Source organism: Emydura macquarii, unplaced genomic scaffold (genome assembly GCF_026122565.2).
Source record: "Emydura macquarii macquarii isolate MOO-44397 ecotype Brisbane River unplaced genomic scaffold, CSIRO-AGI_Emac_v2 contig_1230, whole genome shotgun sequence".
In the NCBI taxonomy this organism is placed as follows: Eukaryota; Metazoa; Chordata; order Testudines; family Chelidae; genus Emydura; species Emydura macquarii.
In genome coordinates, this window is record NW_027131367.1 from 7,465,087 (window position 1) to 7,479,152 (window position 14,066).

The window sequence follows — 14,066 nt, forward strand, 5'->3', positions numbered from 1 at the left end:
ACAGCCACTCCCATGTTATTTTCCACATGTATGTTTGTAAATCTTAGGCCACAAAAAGGGTTAACAGGGTTTGAAGAACTATAACTGGAGCTGGGGCTGGAGTTAATGAATTCCCTTCTATTTGTTTATGAATACTATTAAGTTGTTTTTTTTTTCCCCCAGCCTCTGGTCGGAGTCAGTGCATGTTTGTTTTAGCCGACGTAACTTTTTCCATGGGCTCTGCTGACTACACAGTACAATATCATCTGAGCATCTCTGATTCCATTTGCAAAGACAGGGTCTGAATTTTCAGACCTCTTAATTCAAATCCATACACAAACCTGCCACTTCCGCAAAGTGTCACATAGTATAAGAGTATAAAAATCAGGCAGAGATGGGCTAAGGGAAACCACATCTCTCTAGTCCACCCACACACTTCGCTGTGCCTAGGCCTTCCACTTCATCCCTCTTTGTTCCCTTCTCCCACTGTTATTTGGGACCATCTTCCATGAGGCCCCTTATACTTGTGTTACCAGCTCTGACTGTTCAAAAGTCATGAATCAGGTCTTTAAAAATAATGAGATTTTAGAATGAAAAGAAAACCTGGTGTTTATTCTTTTGATTTCAGAAGCTTTAAGGGTTCAGTTTTCTCCAGAACCATGAAGGCCTGGCCCATTTGTAAAAAAGGAAAACCAAGTGTTTCACATATTGATTTGATTACAGTAGCTGGGGCTTTAAGAAGAACCCTACTGATCATGAGACTCATGATAAAATCCACGTAGCTGTCTGCAACTCCTGTCTGGGCCTGTTGCACAGCTACAGTCTTCTGTACTTCTGGGAGGAAATCTGGACTCCACTGAAGTCAATGGCAAAACTTCCATTGACTTTAACAGAATCAAGATTTCATCTCTGCAGTGTTCAAATCCCTCCTCAAAACACATTTCCTCCAATGTACAGGCTTTGCATTGTAGCCCATAACACTAGCTTGCCTTTACTATATTCACTGCCTTGCCTTCATTATATTTAGCTGCTTTTATTATATTCAGCAGTAATGCAAGGAACCTACAGGCCTGTATCCTGTAAGACATTAGCTTTAGCAAGTTAGCATAAGGCTTGAGGCCTATGAACTTTGAACAGATAAATTTTGAACAGATAAATGGCACAACAGAAAACCCAAGTATTTGGGGGCTGAAAATAGATTGTTTAAAGGGAATTTCTGAGCACAGGAACGTGAACCAATTACAAGAGTGTCATGGCAATGAATTGATGTATATGATAATAAGTTGAGATCATTGATATACTAACCTATAGGAGAAGGACACTCCAACATTAGTAGGGTGAGGAAATGCAAATAAGGAAAAGGGGAAAAACCCCAACTGAATATGCATCAAACATAGTGGCGTCAGTGTATCATATTATAAAAGTTACCTCCCAGCCTAGGGGCAGTAAGAGAAAGAGATGTAGCCCTTGGGAAGTGCCTGAATGATGGCCACTGGTGATGAGGGGGAAGGTGATGGCTAACATTTCCAGTTGTTCTGCATGGTGTGAGTATATGGATGTGCGGATGTGTGTTCTGCAGTATCTCTATCTACCTTACTGAGTCAGGGTGTTGGTGACTGCGCTCAATGTATTAATAAACTATTTGTAACTATAGAAGAGTTCCTATAGTGTCAGTGTTGCAGCTGTGCACATTGGGGTTCCCAACTATATAATAATTTGAATAATACTGGGTCTGATCTTTGGACAAGAACCTGATAACCCTCAAAATGATAACTCGGAATTCTTAAGTGATCAATATGATCTGTATATAATCTATAAATCGGGCTACACCATCTATTTTATAAAGCAAAAAATAACTTTAAAACCTGCTGTGATGAAACTATTCTCTAGTTTATCTGTTCAGGCCAGATCCCGTGACGAGCATGGCATAGGCAGACTCCTATGTCTGTGCAAAGCCCCACTGAATTAATGCATCTGTGCATGGCCCCTGGGATCCACCCATGTGGAGTTATTGCAGAGGCAGAGCATTAGATTGCAAACTAGATGGGGTAGTTTATTATAATAAACAATGATGTTTCATATTTGTGTGCTCTTTCTGATAGATCTCACAGAGAGCACAGATAACTGTAGTACACAATGATGTCTGTGTTCTCAGAGCTGTGCAACACCTTTGTATTGCTCAGATTATGCCAAAGCATATTGAGACATCCATTTTTTGATAGTGACTGCCTGCTTTTTTTGTTTTGTTTTGAATTAGCAATCAGTAAAATATTATAGGCCTGATGCTGCGCTGATTGAGGGCAGTGAGGGATTTTGCCACTGCCTTCTGCGAGACCATGCATGGATTTTGCATGGAATATGCTTTTGTAGCCTAGAAGGAATACAGCCAGGGGGTTTCTTGTCACAGGGCTATGAGGAAATGTTTTGTTGGATTTTGATCCATATGGGTTTGTGCCAGAGAAGAGCCTGAACTACATTTTGAGAAATATCTGATCTGAATCTAGATCTGAAGTTGAGTTGGTTGGCTGGAGAAACTTTTTGACAGAATCAGTCCATCACAATATGCAGTTCCACTGAAACTGAAACACTTTGCAAAATTGGGTCAACTTCACCAGAATTTCATTTAGGAAGAAAATCGTGAAAAATGTTCCATTAAGGTTGAAACATCCCAATTCAACATTTTTGGAATGAAATGTTTTATTTTTGTTTGTTTGTTTTTTTAAATGTATTTTTTGTTTCAACATATTTATATGTATCATATTTTAATATAATGCAATATTTAAATGGAAACAAAATGTTCTGATCAACCCAAACATTTTTCTGAATTCTCCTGCATGAAGAATTTCAAAATTTTTGGTTTTCATTCCAGTTTGTCACAAAGCCAAATGTCAATCTCAAAATGCTTCCCCAAACTGAATTTCCATGCTCCGCATAGCTCTAAACTAAGTTCACACCTTGAGCCCAATTCAGGGATGCCCTGTTCATTGTGCAAATGTTTATACCAGTGCAAACTGGGGATAAAATACTACAATCTGAATGGTAGCATTTTACAGCCATTTTTCCCACACTTTGCACTCCCTCAGTCCCTCTCTAGTTCACACCCACCTGAGTTTTGATTTCAGTGCTTTAGGCTCAAAGTGAAACTCAGCCAAAATCACAAACTTCAACTCAGTTTTCATGTCTGGAAACTGCAGATTTCAATGCAGAAAATCACAAATCAATCCCTGTTCACTTTAACCTCACCCTAGAGAAAGTTCACAAAACTTCCAACCAAATTTACAGATTAAAACTTCTGGAAAATGTAGCTGTGGTTCTGAAATTTGACTTATCTCTGTTGTTGCCAGTGCTGGTTCAAATATCTAATTGGAGACAAATCCCAAAACTAGACAACTTCTGTGTGGATTTGGATTTTATGAGTGTGTGTATTTTTTGCACAGCTCTAAATATACGAGATAAAACACATTAGTACACATTTATTTTTATGTGCACTATAGTAGTATATCAAGGTCCCTGCATTAGGATCTCACTGCTAGGGTCTGTACCACTGTATCTGCTTAAATGAATTTAACTTGCCATGGTACCTACAGTGGAGCCAGTGCATCACAACAGAAATTTCAGTCCCACAGAGAATGCAGCAAAGCAGCCCTTGTGAGCAACCAGAGTGAGACAAACACATACTTATGTTAAATATCTAAATCCGCTCTGGAAGGGTTTTCAGTGCCAGGAGGAAGAGGAATAATCTTCTGGGAATCAAGTGAGGTCAAACAGTAAATGTAATTCTGATTTTAAATGGTTAAGCATGACTTAAAAATATACATATTGACAAGAGTCTCAGGATAAATGTCACTGGGACTTCTTGTTTTTTAATACACCTTAAGAAATTAAACAAAGCAAACGCGTTCAGTGACTCCCTCAGGAAAAGACCAGTCACTTCCTGAGCAATAATCTGACTGTTAGCAGCAGATAGATTCTCATTGTTTGCCACTTCCACTTTCCAGTAATGGGAATGATTACTTGACCAATATCTAGCCAGTTTCTGCTGAAGTTCTGGAAAAACCTACAGCTTTTCATAGCAAAGCTGTTTTATTGGTTTCCTTCCAAAAATCGAAACTTTTGTGGAGCTTTAGGGTCTGCAAGGCACGACCAACCAGAGCTGATGATCATCATTTTATTCTGTAACTAGGTGGCTGGTCTCCAATGACGAGATGTATCTTGCTCTGCTTATGATTCTCTTACACTGTAAGTTCACTGTTTAAATATTAGCATCTGTTTTTTAAGGTGTCCTAGTATGTATGTTTTGATAAACCCGAAAAAAACATTCTTCAGAATTCTCTGTCATGAAGAATTTCAAATTTTTTGGATTTTGTCCTTGAGCTTTGAATATAATATTTCCTCTCACTTTTCCAGGTCCAAGTCTGAAAGCTCAAGTCAATGGTGAGTTGTGAACCTTTTTCTACAATTCTTGATATGCCAAAGACTTAATTCTGCTTTGGTCTCAGTTACCACGGTGTGGATCCACACTGGAGTTACTCTGGAGTTGCAGGGGTGTAACTCAGAGCAGAATTTGGCCCATGTAAAATTATTTAACTTGAAATCTGTTTTTGTTTTTAAAATGCCAGAAAATATGCTTTGATAGTTTGTTAGAAACAGAATCCCATCCAGATATTTTGGGTAAAATCCTGACTCCATTGAAGTCAATGGGAGTTTTGCCAGTGACTTAAATGGGGCCAGGATTTTAAGCCTAGATTAGGATATTTATTATAGAAGATTTCATACTGCAATGATAAATGTTCAGTGTGAGTAGTCTGACGGCGTCAGTGACATGCACTATGTAAAGTTTTCAAACATCTTCATTTATTCTTTAACCCAAAATACTGGCAAAAAGTCCACTGATGAACAGTGTTTGCTGCTACAAACTGTTTAAATTAGCATATTTTTTCCATCAGGAAATCCCCCCCACCCCCCCGATTGGCCTGCAGTAAACCCCATTTGAACAAGGTTCACAAAAGAAGGGATGGAATGGGGAATCTAGTGCTCTCATATTTAAACAAAGCTGCTGTCTCGTCCCCATAACACAGGCTGGAGAAGAGACCATTTGGTAGATGTAAATTAAGGGCTCTTACTGGATATTGAACCGTGTCCTTTTGAAACTGGCTGAAGGGAGTTGATAGCCTTGTGGGCTATCCTCCTTCCCTTCTTCCCCTCCTCCCGCTCTCATGCTGGGAAATGCCTGGTACTTGGTACCGTCAGGTCCATTCGAAGGCAAAAAGGAGATTTTCAGTGGCCTTTTCATGGGTGCCAGGGCAAAGTTATTTCTGGCAAGGAGGATTTACAAGTAAATAGGGAGCGGGTGTCTCTACCACAGGCAGGGAACCTGTCCCACCCTATCTTTCACTTTGGTGGTTGAATGCGAACAAAGGTTCCCAGGAGCTCCTTCTAACTAATTGGTCACTTAAATTCTGAGTAAGCTGCACGTAACCACCAGCCGTTAGTTTTTGGGGGAGAGAAAGCAGACAAAGCTCATAAGCTTGTTTATAGCTACATGAATAAGATTTATAACTAATAATGTAAGATTTTGTGGTTAATAAAGAATAAACATTTCTTTATGAAACAAATGCTTTGATGCCATTATAAAAATATAGCTGCTAAAGCATTACCTTGCCATCTGTTGGAAAATTGTAATAGTGATTCAATGGATCTGGAGAGAATTTTTCATATTAAGAGGCAAGATTATATTTATTATATATTTATAGGGCCAGATTCTCCTGTTCTTATTCAAATTTCTTTTAATGGGGAGTTCTCCTTAAAAAATCATAGTTCCATATGGTCAAAGGGTTAGAACTAGATAGAGGCCTTGATTCAACAAAATACATAAGCATGTGATTAACTTTAAGTCTCTTGAAACACATACTCAAGTGTCATTGAAGTCAGAATGGGTGAGCGTCAATCTTGATATAATCCCATTGAAATCAGTAGAGTTACACCGAGGACAAATTTGCCCTATTGCAGGCAGGTACTATGCCGCTTTCCCTGATTAACTGTAGTTGTGACATGTGTTACCTCTCTACAGCATTCTGGACCTAGCCTGTTCCTAAACAGAGGCTTGCGTAAAGCAATGAGAGATTTGGATATGCAAGAATTTCAGGATCAGGCCCTCAATTTGCACATTTTAAAAAGCAGTATTTACTAGAACATTTTTGCCACACAGGAGTGTATTAGAGTTTAACAAAATAGCAAACCTAGTATAAAACAGCTGGAGGAAGTGAGCTATGCAAAGGTTGCCTGGTTGAGGCTCGTGGGATATGGAAGCAGATTGAATTTGCAATCATGAGGTCCTAAATCCTATTTGGGCCACCAGAAAACTGTGGGAAATTGCGTGAGAAACTGTAATGATTTTCTGCAGAAAAATGAAAGAGAAAAAATTGGGGGAAAACTATCTTGCAGTTACACTTTTTAACTGTACTTTTGCTGTTCGCCAAGAATGAGACCTATATTTAAATAACATGCATGTTGTGACATCAACTAACAAAACCCCGTGAACGGTCACACTTGACCGTGGTGTTGCTTTACCTGGCTGCATGATAAAAGATACACAGTGACTGGAGACACAGTTCAAGCGCTGCCCACGTTTTCTGTACTGTCATTTGAGGCTGGTCTTTCAGAAAAGGGAAGATAAATAAAGCCTGATCTCACAACTTTTACTCTTGTGAGTAGTCTTTGCCCTACATGAGTGGTCTCACTGATTTCAGTGAGATGATTTTCACAGGTAAGGACTACTTGTGTAAGTAAAGTTATAGAATCAGGCCCATAATTACAATCAGCTAAACAGAGTTTTATTTCTGAATGTATATTATTGTTTAGGATTTTTTAACATGAATGTTGGATTCAGTATAATTTTTCAGGGAGCTTTTTCAGGATCAGAAGTGCTGAATTCTGGGAGATTGTGTGAAATTCTATACTTTTACTTTGTTCTCTCAGATAAAGGTTACCCAGAGCTCCCATTCTGCAAACACTTCTGCACTTGAGTAACCTTACACATCTGAGCAGGCCAATTGAACTCAATGGGACTATTTACATGAGTGAAGTTAGGCCAGTTCTACACTAAAAATGTCAGGTCAACCCAGCTATGTCACTCCAGGGTGTGAAAAATCCACATCCCTGAGAGATATAGTTAAGCCAACCTAACCCCTGGTATAGATGGCACTAGGTTGATAGAAGAATTCTTCTATTGATCTAGTTACCCCCTCTTGGGGAGGTGGATTAACTACAGTGACAGGAGAACCTGGACTCTCAGTGCTGAAGTTAGTTTCTACACTGAAGTGCTACAGCGGTTCTAATGAAGACATAGCCTTAGGCATGTGTATATGTGCTGTCCATATTACTCAAATTGTCCTGAGCTGTTGAACTTCAAACTGTCTAAACATTGGGAGAAGTCATAGTCCTTATATAGGGAGCTCAACTTTGTCACTGTAAGTTTTGCCCTTATGTATACACATATACGGGGATTTTCTCAGTGACACAACCTTAACTATGTTGTGAGATAGAGGACCCTGGAATAACGCCAGGGACTTCTGCCAAATTATTCCAGTGATCAGTTTGGTCCAAGGCCTATGGGGTTAGATACAACAGCACACTGGGCTGCTCTGCAATTTTCTGTTTGCCCAGATAAGTATAATGGCTGGCTTTTCCTCTGTTGCTGAGACTCTCCGGCTATCAGACTTGGAAACAATGAATCACAAGAGATAAGCAGACCAGAACAAGTCAGCTGCAGACCTAGTTAGCTATCTTTAGCCTCCAGTTCTAGCACACTCATTTCTCATCCTATTGCAGAGAATGGAAATTCAGTAGAGACAGGTTAAGCAAACTGGGCTTTCATTTTGCAAAACCCCAACCGTTAAGGTTTTTGTTCTGCAAAACCCAATCAAGACGTGGTTTGAAATCGAGTTCCATTTCATCCAAGCCCCCCAAGTTCAAGTTTGTGTATGTATGTTTGAAAGGATATGCAAATGTGATTAAAAATCTAATATCTAAAATTCAGCAACCTCAGGAAAGATTTTCTTGTAGTCAGGTTTCTGGGAATTTGAGATGAGTAGTTCATGGCAGCTCAGGAAGTCTACAATGAGCTTCAGGAGGAAACAATTGCTTTTTGGGATGAAGAATTCCTTGTTCTCTCATCCTCACCTCTTTCTCCTCTTCAAGGAGGTGGCATATTAGATGACACTATGGAGATAGGAAAATAAGGTGGCTGAAAAGTTTCTTTTACATTGCTATGAATACAAAGGTTGGAGGCAAAGGGCAAAGTTCTGCTCTTGTTTGAAATCAATGGCAGAATTTCCATTTAGCTCAATAGAGCGGACTGGGCTGTGAAGTATTTTATAAAAACCCCTTATGCACTGTACCCCTGACTTCTTTAGTTTCCACATTTCTTTTCTTGCTGTTTCTTTTTCCTCCTTTCTTTTCTTTTCTCTCCCATCTTTGCTTATAACTTCCTACAGTATTCACTTTTGATCTCTGCCTGAGATAAATTCACTCTAGAGCAGAGCACCAGCACAAGTTTATGCACCATTCAAGCTGGGCTTAAACGGTACATAGAGACCTTGTGGTGACTGTTTGCGCAGGGGTGGATCTCACCCAATCTTGCCGCCTTTAACTATAACTGATAAATAAAGAGAATGCTCTTTTCTAAACATTATTAGAGTCTGTGGCAGGCTGATGTGCCTGCCCAAATTGAAATGGAATTTCAGGAAATCCCATCCACTAGGAGATGGGATATCTTGAAGTGCTGAATTAATTCTGAGGATTCAACGGGTAGACCAGCATGGATTGTATTTAGGCCACATGACATTTTCAAGTGTAGTGACAACAACTGCGTTAAAACACAATTGGTGCTATAATGGTTCCTAGGTGGTTCCTCTGCCCAGTGTGGACAAAGAATTTATTATTTTCTGAGCTAGGGCTTTGCAAGAGGCAAAATTGCTCAAAATTGTATTTTCCCCTCGCTACTGTCCATTTCATCTCATAATTTAAAAAAAATCACTTCATTTTACAGATGTGTTGCTTGAAAATGAAAAATCTTTCTAAAACCACAGAAATCCTTAAACAACAGGACTCAGAGGTGGACTAAGATAGTAATGGTGGTACAGGATAATTCTAGTTATCCTAAAAGCCTGGTGGACATCCAAAAGTTTCAGATAACCAGGACTCAGATAAATGGAAGTGCTATTAACTAACATAGCGCTACACAGTGGATTCAGATAACTGGAATTATATTGTATTTGTATTGTGGTACACCCAATTGTGTATTGTGACACACCCAATCAGGGCTCCACTGTGCAGGCATTATACAAATATAGACCCTGATCCTGCAATCACATGCACTTAGGTGGATCTTTTCACCTGCTAGGATCCCTGTACACTTCAGTGGGAATCTGCTTGAGTGGATCCAATTGCAGGCTCAGGGCCAGAGAGTAGGAGGACAGTCACTGTCTCACAGAGCTCTCACAGCCTTTAGTAATTGCAATGAGCATTATCTAGAAATTAGAGAACAGCATTGCTTGGGATAAACTGAAACTAAATGTGACTTTTGCCCCCCATTCTTTATCAAGTTTTTACCATCAACAAAGTTGAACTCAAAGTGCCGTCCAACAAAGTGAAGAATGGAAAGTCAATTGAACTCACCTGTATGGCGGACGTTAGCAAAAATGCCAGCTTCCAGATGCAGTATACTTTTTTATTTTACAAGGATGACAGTCTTTTGTACAATACCACGTCGGCGCAAGACAGAGCACGCTATGAAATATTTCCAGCTCGATTTGCGGATTCGGGAAGCTATAAGTGCACTGTGGAGGCAAACAGAAAGACAAAAACCAGCAGCGATGTGGAAGTTCAAGTCAAAGGTAAGTATCCCTTCAGCCGTGGCTGTCTTCTAAGTTACCAAAAGCAGAGCAGATGATGTCCTATTCTATCAATGTACATTAATAATAATAATAATAATAGCTAGCTCTTGCATAGCACTTTTCATCAGGCGGTCTCAGAACACGTTGCAAAGGAGGGCAGTATCAGTAAAATGAGGGTAAACTGAGGCATAGAGAGGTGAAGTGAGTGGCCCAAGGTCACACCGCAGGCCAGTGGCAGAGCCTCACTCCAATTCCCAAAGAACAGATCCTCACACCACACAAAGTAAAAAAAATCACCCTGCAGCTGGTACTAATTGCCATCTGGGGAAGCGGGGGTGTCAGTTTCACGGTCAGTCTTGCTCCCTCCTCACCACTTATGAGGACAGGGAGCATATCCTAGAATCACAGAAGATTAGGGTTGCAAGGGATCTCAGGAAGTCATCTGGTCCAACCCGCTGCTCAAAGCAGGACCAGCCCCAAATAAATCATCCCAGCCAGGGCTTATATCTCTGTCCCCTTCCCCAACATTCCTTGCTCTGGCCTACAGTTCATATTGGAATGGCAAACTTCAGAAAGCCTGGGTTCAGGGTTACACTGGGATTAGGGCTGTGCTGGGCCTGTAGCCTGCCTTGAAGGACCCGTACCCCCAGTTCCAATATCTAAATTCACGTTTTCCCAGTTGCTCATTTTGGTGTAGAAACATTGAGGAGGAGGAAGTGTTCTTAACGACTGAAGCTTCATGTTTCAGACGTGGTGCCATTGCTGGGAGCACCGCTTCCAAAGGGCTCCTGTTCAGGTGCAGGTTAATGCTACCGTGGTGCTTGTTTAATACAGGGATGAGGGTACAGGAGTGGAGACATTTCAGTTACTAGTCACTGGCTTGGGCTGATGAATTTAGGGCCATGCCATATGTTCAATGGGGAGGGTATAACAGTTGCCTTCACAAGCACCAAATTTGTATGCTGTTAATATCTCCATTTGTCAAGTTAGTTACACACATAAGTAGCCAGTTTACACAGTGGTGGGCTTTGCAGGCACCATTAACACGGGGTTACTCAAGTAGAACTAAGCTTCCTTTCTTTCTATCTATAAACAGAAAGGCAGTGACAGAGATCAAGCCTACAGTGGCTCAAAGCAACATGCCTTATATCAGATGTGAATATTACCACTCACAATTATTGCTTGCATGCTTCCATTAAACGATTAATCTCCACAACACAGAGATGCTTTCAGTCTTCTTCAGAATACTTCATATCCTCCAGTTGTGGTGTGTGAAAGGGCATTCGGACTGTACTAGAGTGATACTAATTTCATTTTAAAGTCTGCTTATCTCTTGTTATTATGGAACACACTCACAGCTGAGGGAGATCTTTCTATAACGCCTTAGAGAGGGCCCCTCCAGACTCCTGACCGGGACTAGTCAAGAGAACAAGGACAAGTGCAGAGTCCTGCACTTAGGACGGAAGAATCCTATGCACTGCTACAGACTGGGGATTGACGGGCTAGGCAGCAGTTCTGCAGAAAAGGACCTGGGGGTTACAGTGGATAAGAAGCTGAATATGAGTCAGCAGTGTGCCCTGGTTGCCAAGAAGGCTAATCGCATATTGGGCTGCATTAGTAGGAACATTGCCAGCAGATTGAGGGAAGTGATTATTCCCCTCTATTCGGCATTGGTGAGGCTGCATTTGGAGTACCGTGTCCAGTTTTGGGCCCTCCACTACAAAAAGGATGTGGACAAGTTAGAGAGAGTCCAGCGGAGGGCAACAAAAATGATTAGGGGGCTGGAGCACAAGACTTATGAGGAGAGGCTGAGGGAACTAGGCTTGTTTAGTCTGCAAAAAAGAAGAATGAGGGGGATTTGATAGCAGCCTTTAACTACCTGAAAGGGGATTGCAGGGAGGATGGAGCTAGGCTGTTCTCAATGGTAGTAGATGACAGAACAAGGAGCAACGGTCTCAAGTTGCAGTGGGGGAGGTCTGGTTGGATATTAGGAAAACGTTTTTCACTAGGAGGGTGGTGAAGCACTGGCATGGGTTACCTAGGGAGGTGGTGGAATCTCCATCTCTAGAGGTTTTTAAGCTGCGGCTTGACAAAGCCCTGGCTGGGATGATTTAGCTGAGGTTAGTCCTGCTTTGAGCAGGGGGTTGGACTAGCTGACCTCCTGAGGTCCCTTCCAACTCTAATCTTCTATGATTCTATGACTTTGGAGCATTCTCAGAAGCGGCTGCCCCAGAAAACCATTCCCAGGTTTTACACTGAGCCCAGTGCTGGACACTGTGGCTGTGGGTCAGCGCTGTGTGATAACTCATACAATGGACATGAATAAAGTTCAGTCATGTAACTTACTCTGGCTCCAGTACCTTGATTTAAGCAGTCCCTAGTCACACAAGGATTCCCTCTTTCGGCACTGAGCAGTTGGTTAATTAACGTTTGCAAAGAGTTTTGACAATTTAAAATGCCAGGGCTGGCGTTGAGCAAAAGAAAAGCAAGTGACTGATTGAGGCTGCTGCAGGCTCTGTCATCCAAAGGTCGTCCCAGCCCTGTCTCCTCTATCAGCAGCATGACCAGAAGGGGAGGAAACAACTACCTGTCAGAAAACCCTTATTGCAGCACAGCCAAGGAATGGGGCAGGTGGGGGGAGATGAGAACCATGACCCTTCCATGCCCACCAGCAGCTGGGGGGATCACGGATGTATTTAGAGCAGTTTTTACTATTCTACCGTAAAAGCCACTCAGCCAAAGCTCTGGGTGTCCTTGGCAATCCTTTTAAAAATACCCTCATAAATAGACGTGCCAACTACCCCAAGAGCAGATACTCCAAGACATGGGCTACCCCAAGAGGGGAAGTGATCCCCAAAGGAGGGGGCCCTAAAAGAGAACATCCTGCCAGCATGCTCTTCATTTATAGCAAAGAGGCTCCAGCACAAGGTGGCTTCACTGACCACCACTATGGCAGTATGTCCATGGGGAAACAGGCAGTCTCTGAGGCTACGTCTACATCAGGCTTCTGCCAGCACAGCTGTGTCACTCAGGAGTATGAAGAGGTGTGATCCCCATTGACAGCTGTGCCAGCAGAAGCCTCTAGTGTAGACACAGTTATATTGGCATGTAACCCCTCTGCCAGGCAGAGTTGACAGCAACAAGGCCTGGGTTCAATATCTAGGGGTTCCTTTCAACAGTACAACACAAAACCAGCTCGAGCCCCCACCCAGTAACCTGGGACAATTACACACCACCCCTTGGGCGTCTCTAGAGGCAATACTTCCCCTCTCGCGAGTGCAGAGACTGAGTGTAGAAAAGAGACTTCTAATAAAAAGGGGAAAAGTAGCCCAGCATGAACTTGGGAAAACACCTCAAGCAGGATTCACATGCATAAAACCACGAACAAAACACCCACACCCAGAATATGTGGGGCAGTTTCCTTTTGCTTCAGCTTCTTAAGTTTAGCAACAAGAAGTTCCTTTAATGTGCCCCTCCCTTCACAGTACCGGTACAAAGTGCAGCTTTGTTGGTATAACTGCATTCACGCTGGGAGTGCTTCACTGGTACAGTATATTGGTAGAGCACTCCTAGTGCAAATATAGCCCAAGGTAGATAGGAAAGAGCACTGGGAGGTTTCCAGTGGTACAGAGTTATGAGGTGAGAGAGGTCTTGATTCACCAGTTACAGCAGCATGATCGGAGTGCCCATCCTCACAGCAAAAAACTTTCCCTAAAGTTCCTGGATGTCCAATTTACAGACTTTGACCAGCTGTAAAAATCTGACCTGAGTCTGAGATCAGATGTTTCTCCCATCCATTAGAATAGCCACTAGCACAATTGTCATAGGTAATCTCTGCTTTAGGTCTGTCTAATTATATTTGCTTGTTTTGTTTTCCAAAGGGTTGTCACAGCCAAAACTGACTGCTCTGAAAACAGAGGTAACGGAGGGTGAAGTTGTGACTTTACGGTGTGAAGAACCAGAAGAAAAGCCTCCATTCATTTTCGTGTTTTCCAAGCTATTGCCCGATCAACAGCCACAAACGAAAAGGAAGCAAGAATTAAAAGAAAACTTTGCATATGCTGAATTTCCAGTTGCAGAGGGGGATCGAATATTGCGTTTTCAATGTACTGCCAATGTTACCTCAGCGTTCCTTTCTGAAATGTCCGAGCCCAGTAACACGACACTTGTTACAGTTGTGGGTAAGTTCTT

General features: G+C 41.8%; 1 protein-coding gene across 6 annotated transcripts in view; it reads left to right on the top strand.

The window, feature by feature from the left end:
• Positions 1–3,735: 3,735 nt before the first annotated feature.
• PECAM1 (platelet and endothelial cell adhesion molecule 1) overlaps positions 3,736–14,066 on the top strand; it is a 54,154-nt gene continuing 43,823 nt past the window's right edge. For 4 of the 6 annotated variants that reach the window (XM_067547354.1, XM_067547350.1, XM_067547352.1 and 1 more), the window contains exons 1-5: positions 3,736–3,752; positions 4,163–4,218; positions 4,387–4,413; positions 9,585–9,875; positions 13,757–14,056. In XM_067547354.1, the coding sequence (XP_067403455.1) occupies positions 3,751–3,752; positions 4,163–4,218; positions 4,387–4,413; positions 9,585–9,875; positions 13,757–14,056 (676 nt within the window). In that variant the 5' untranslated portion in view covers positions 3,736–3,750. Of the gene's footprint in view, positions 3,753–3,984; positions 4,219–4,386; positions 4,414–9,584; positions 9,876–13,756; positions 14,057–14,066 lie in introns of those variants that run through there. The other 2 variants (XM_067547355.1, XM_067547351.1) reach the window with 2 other exon arrangements.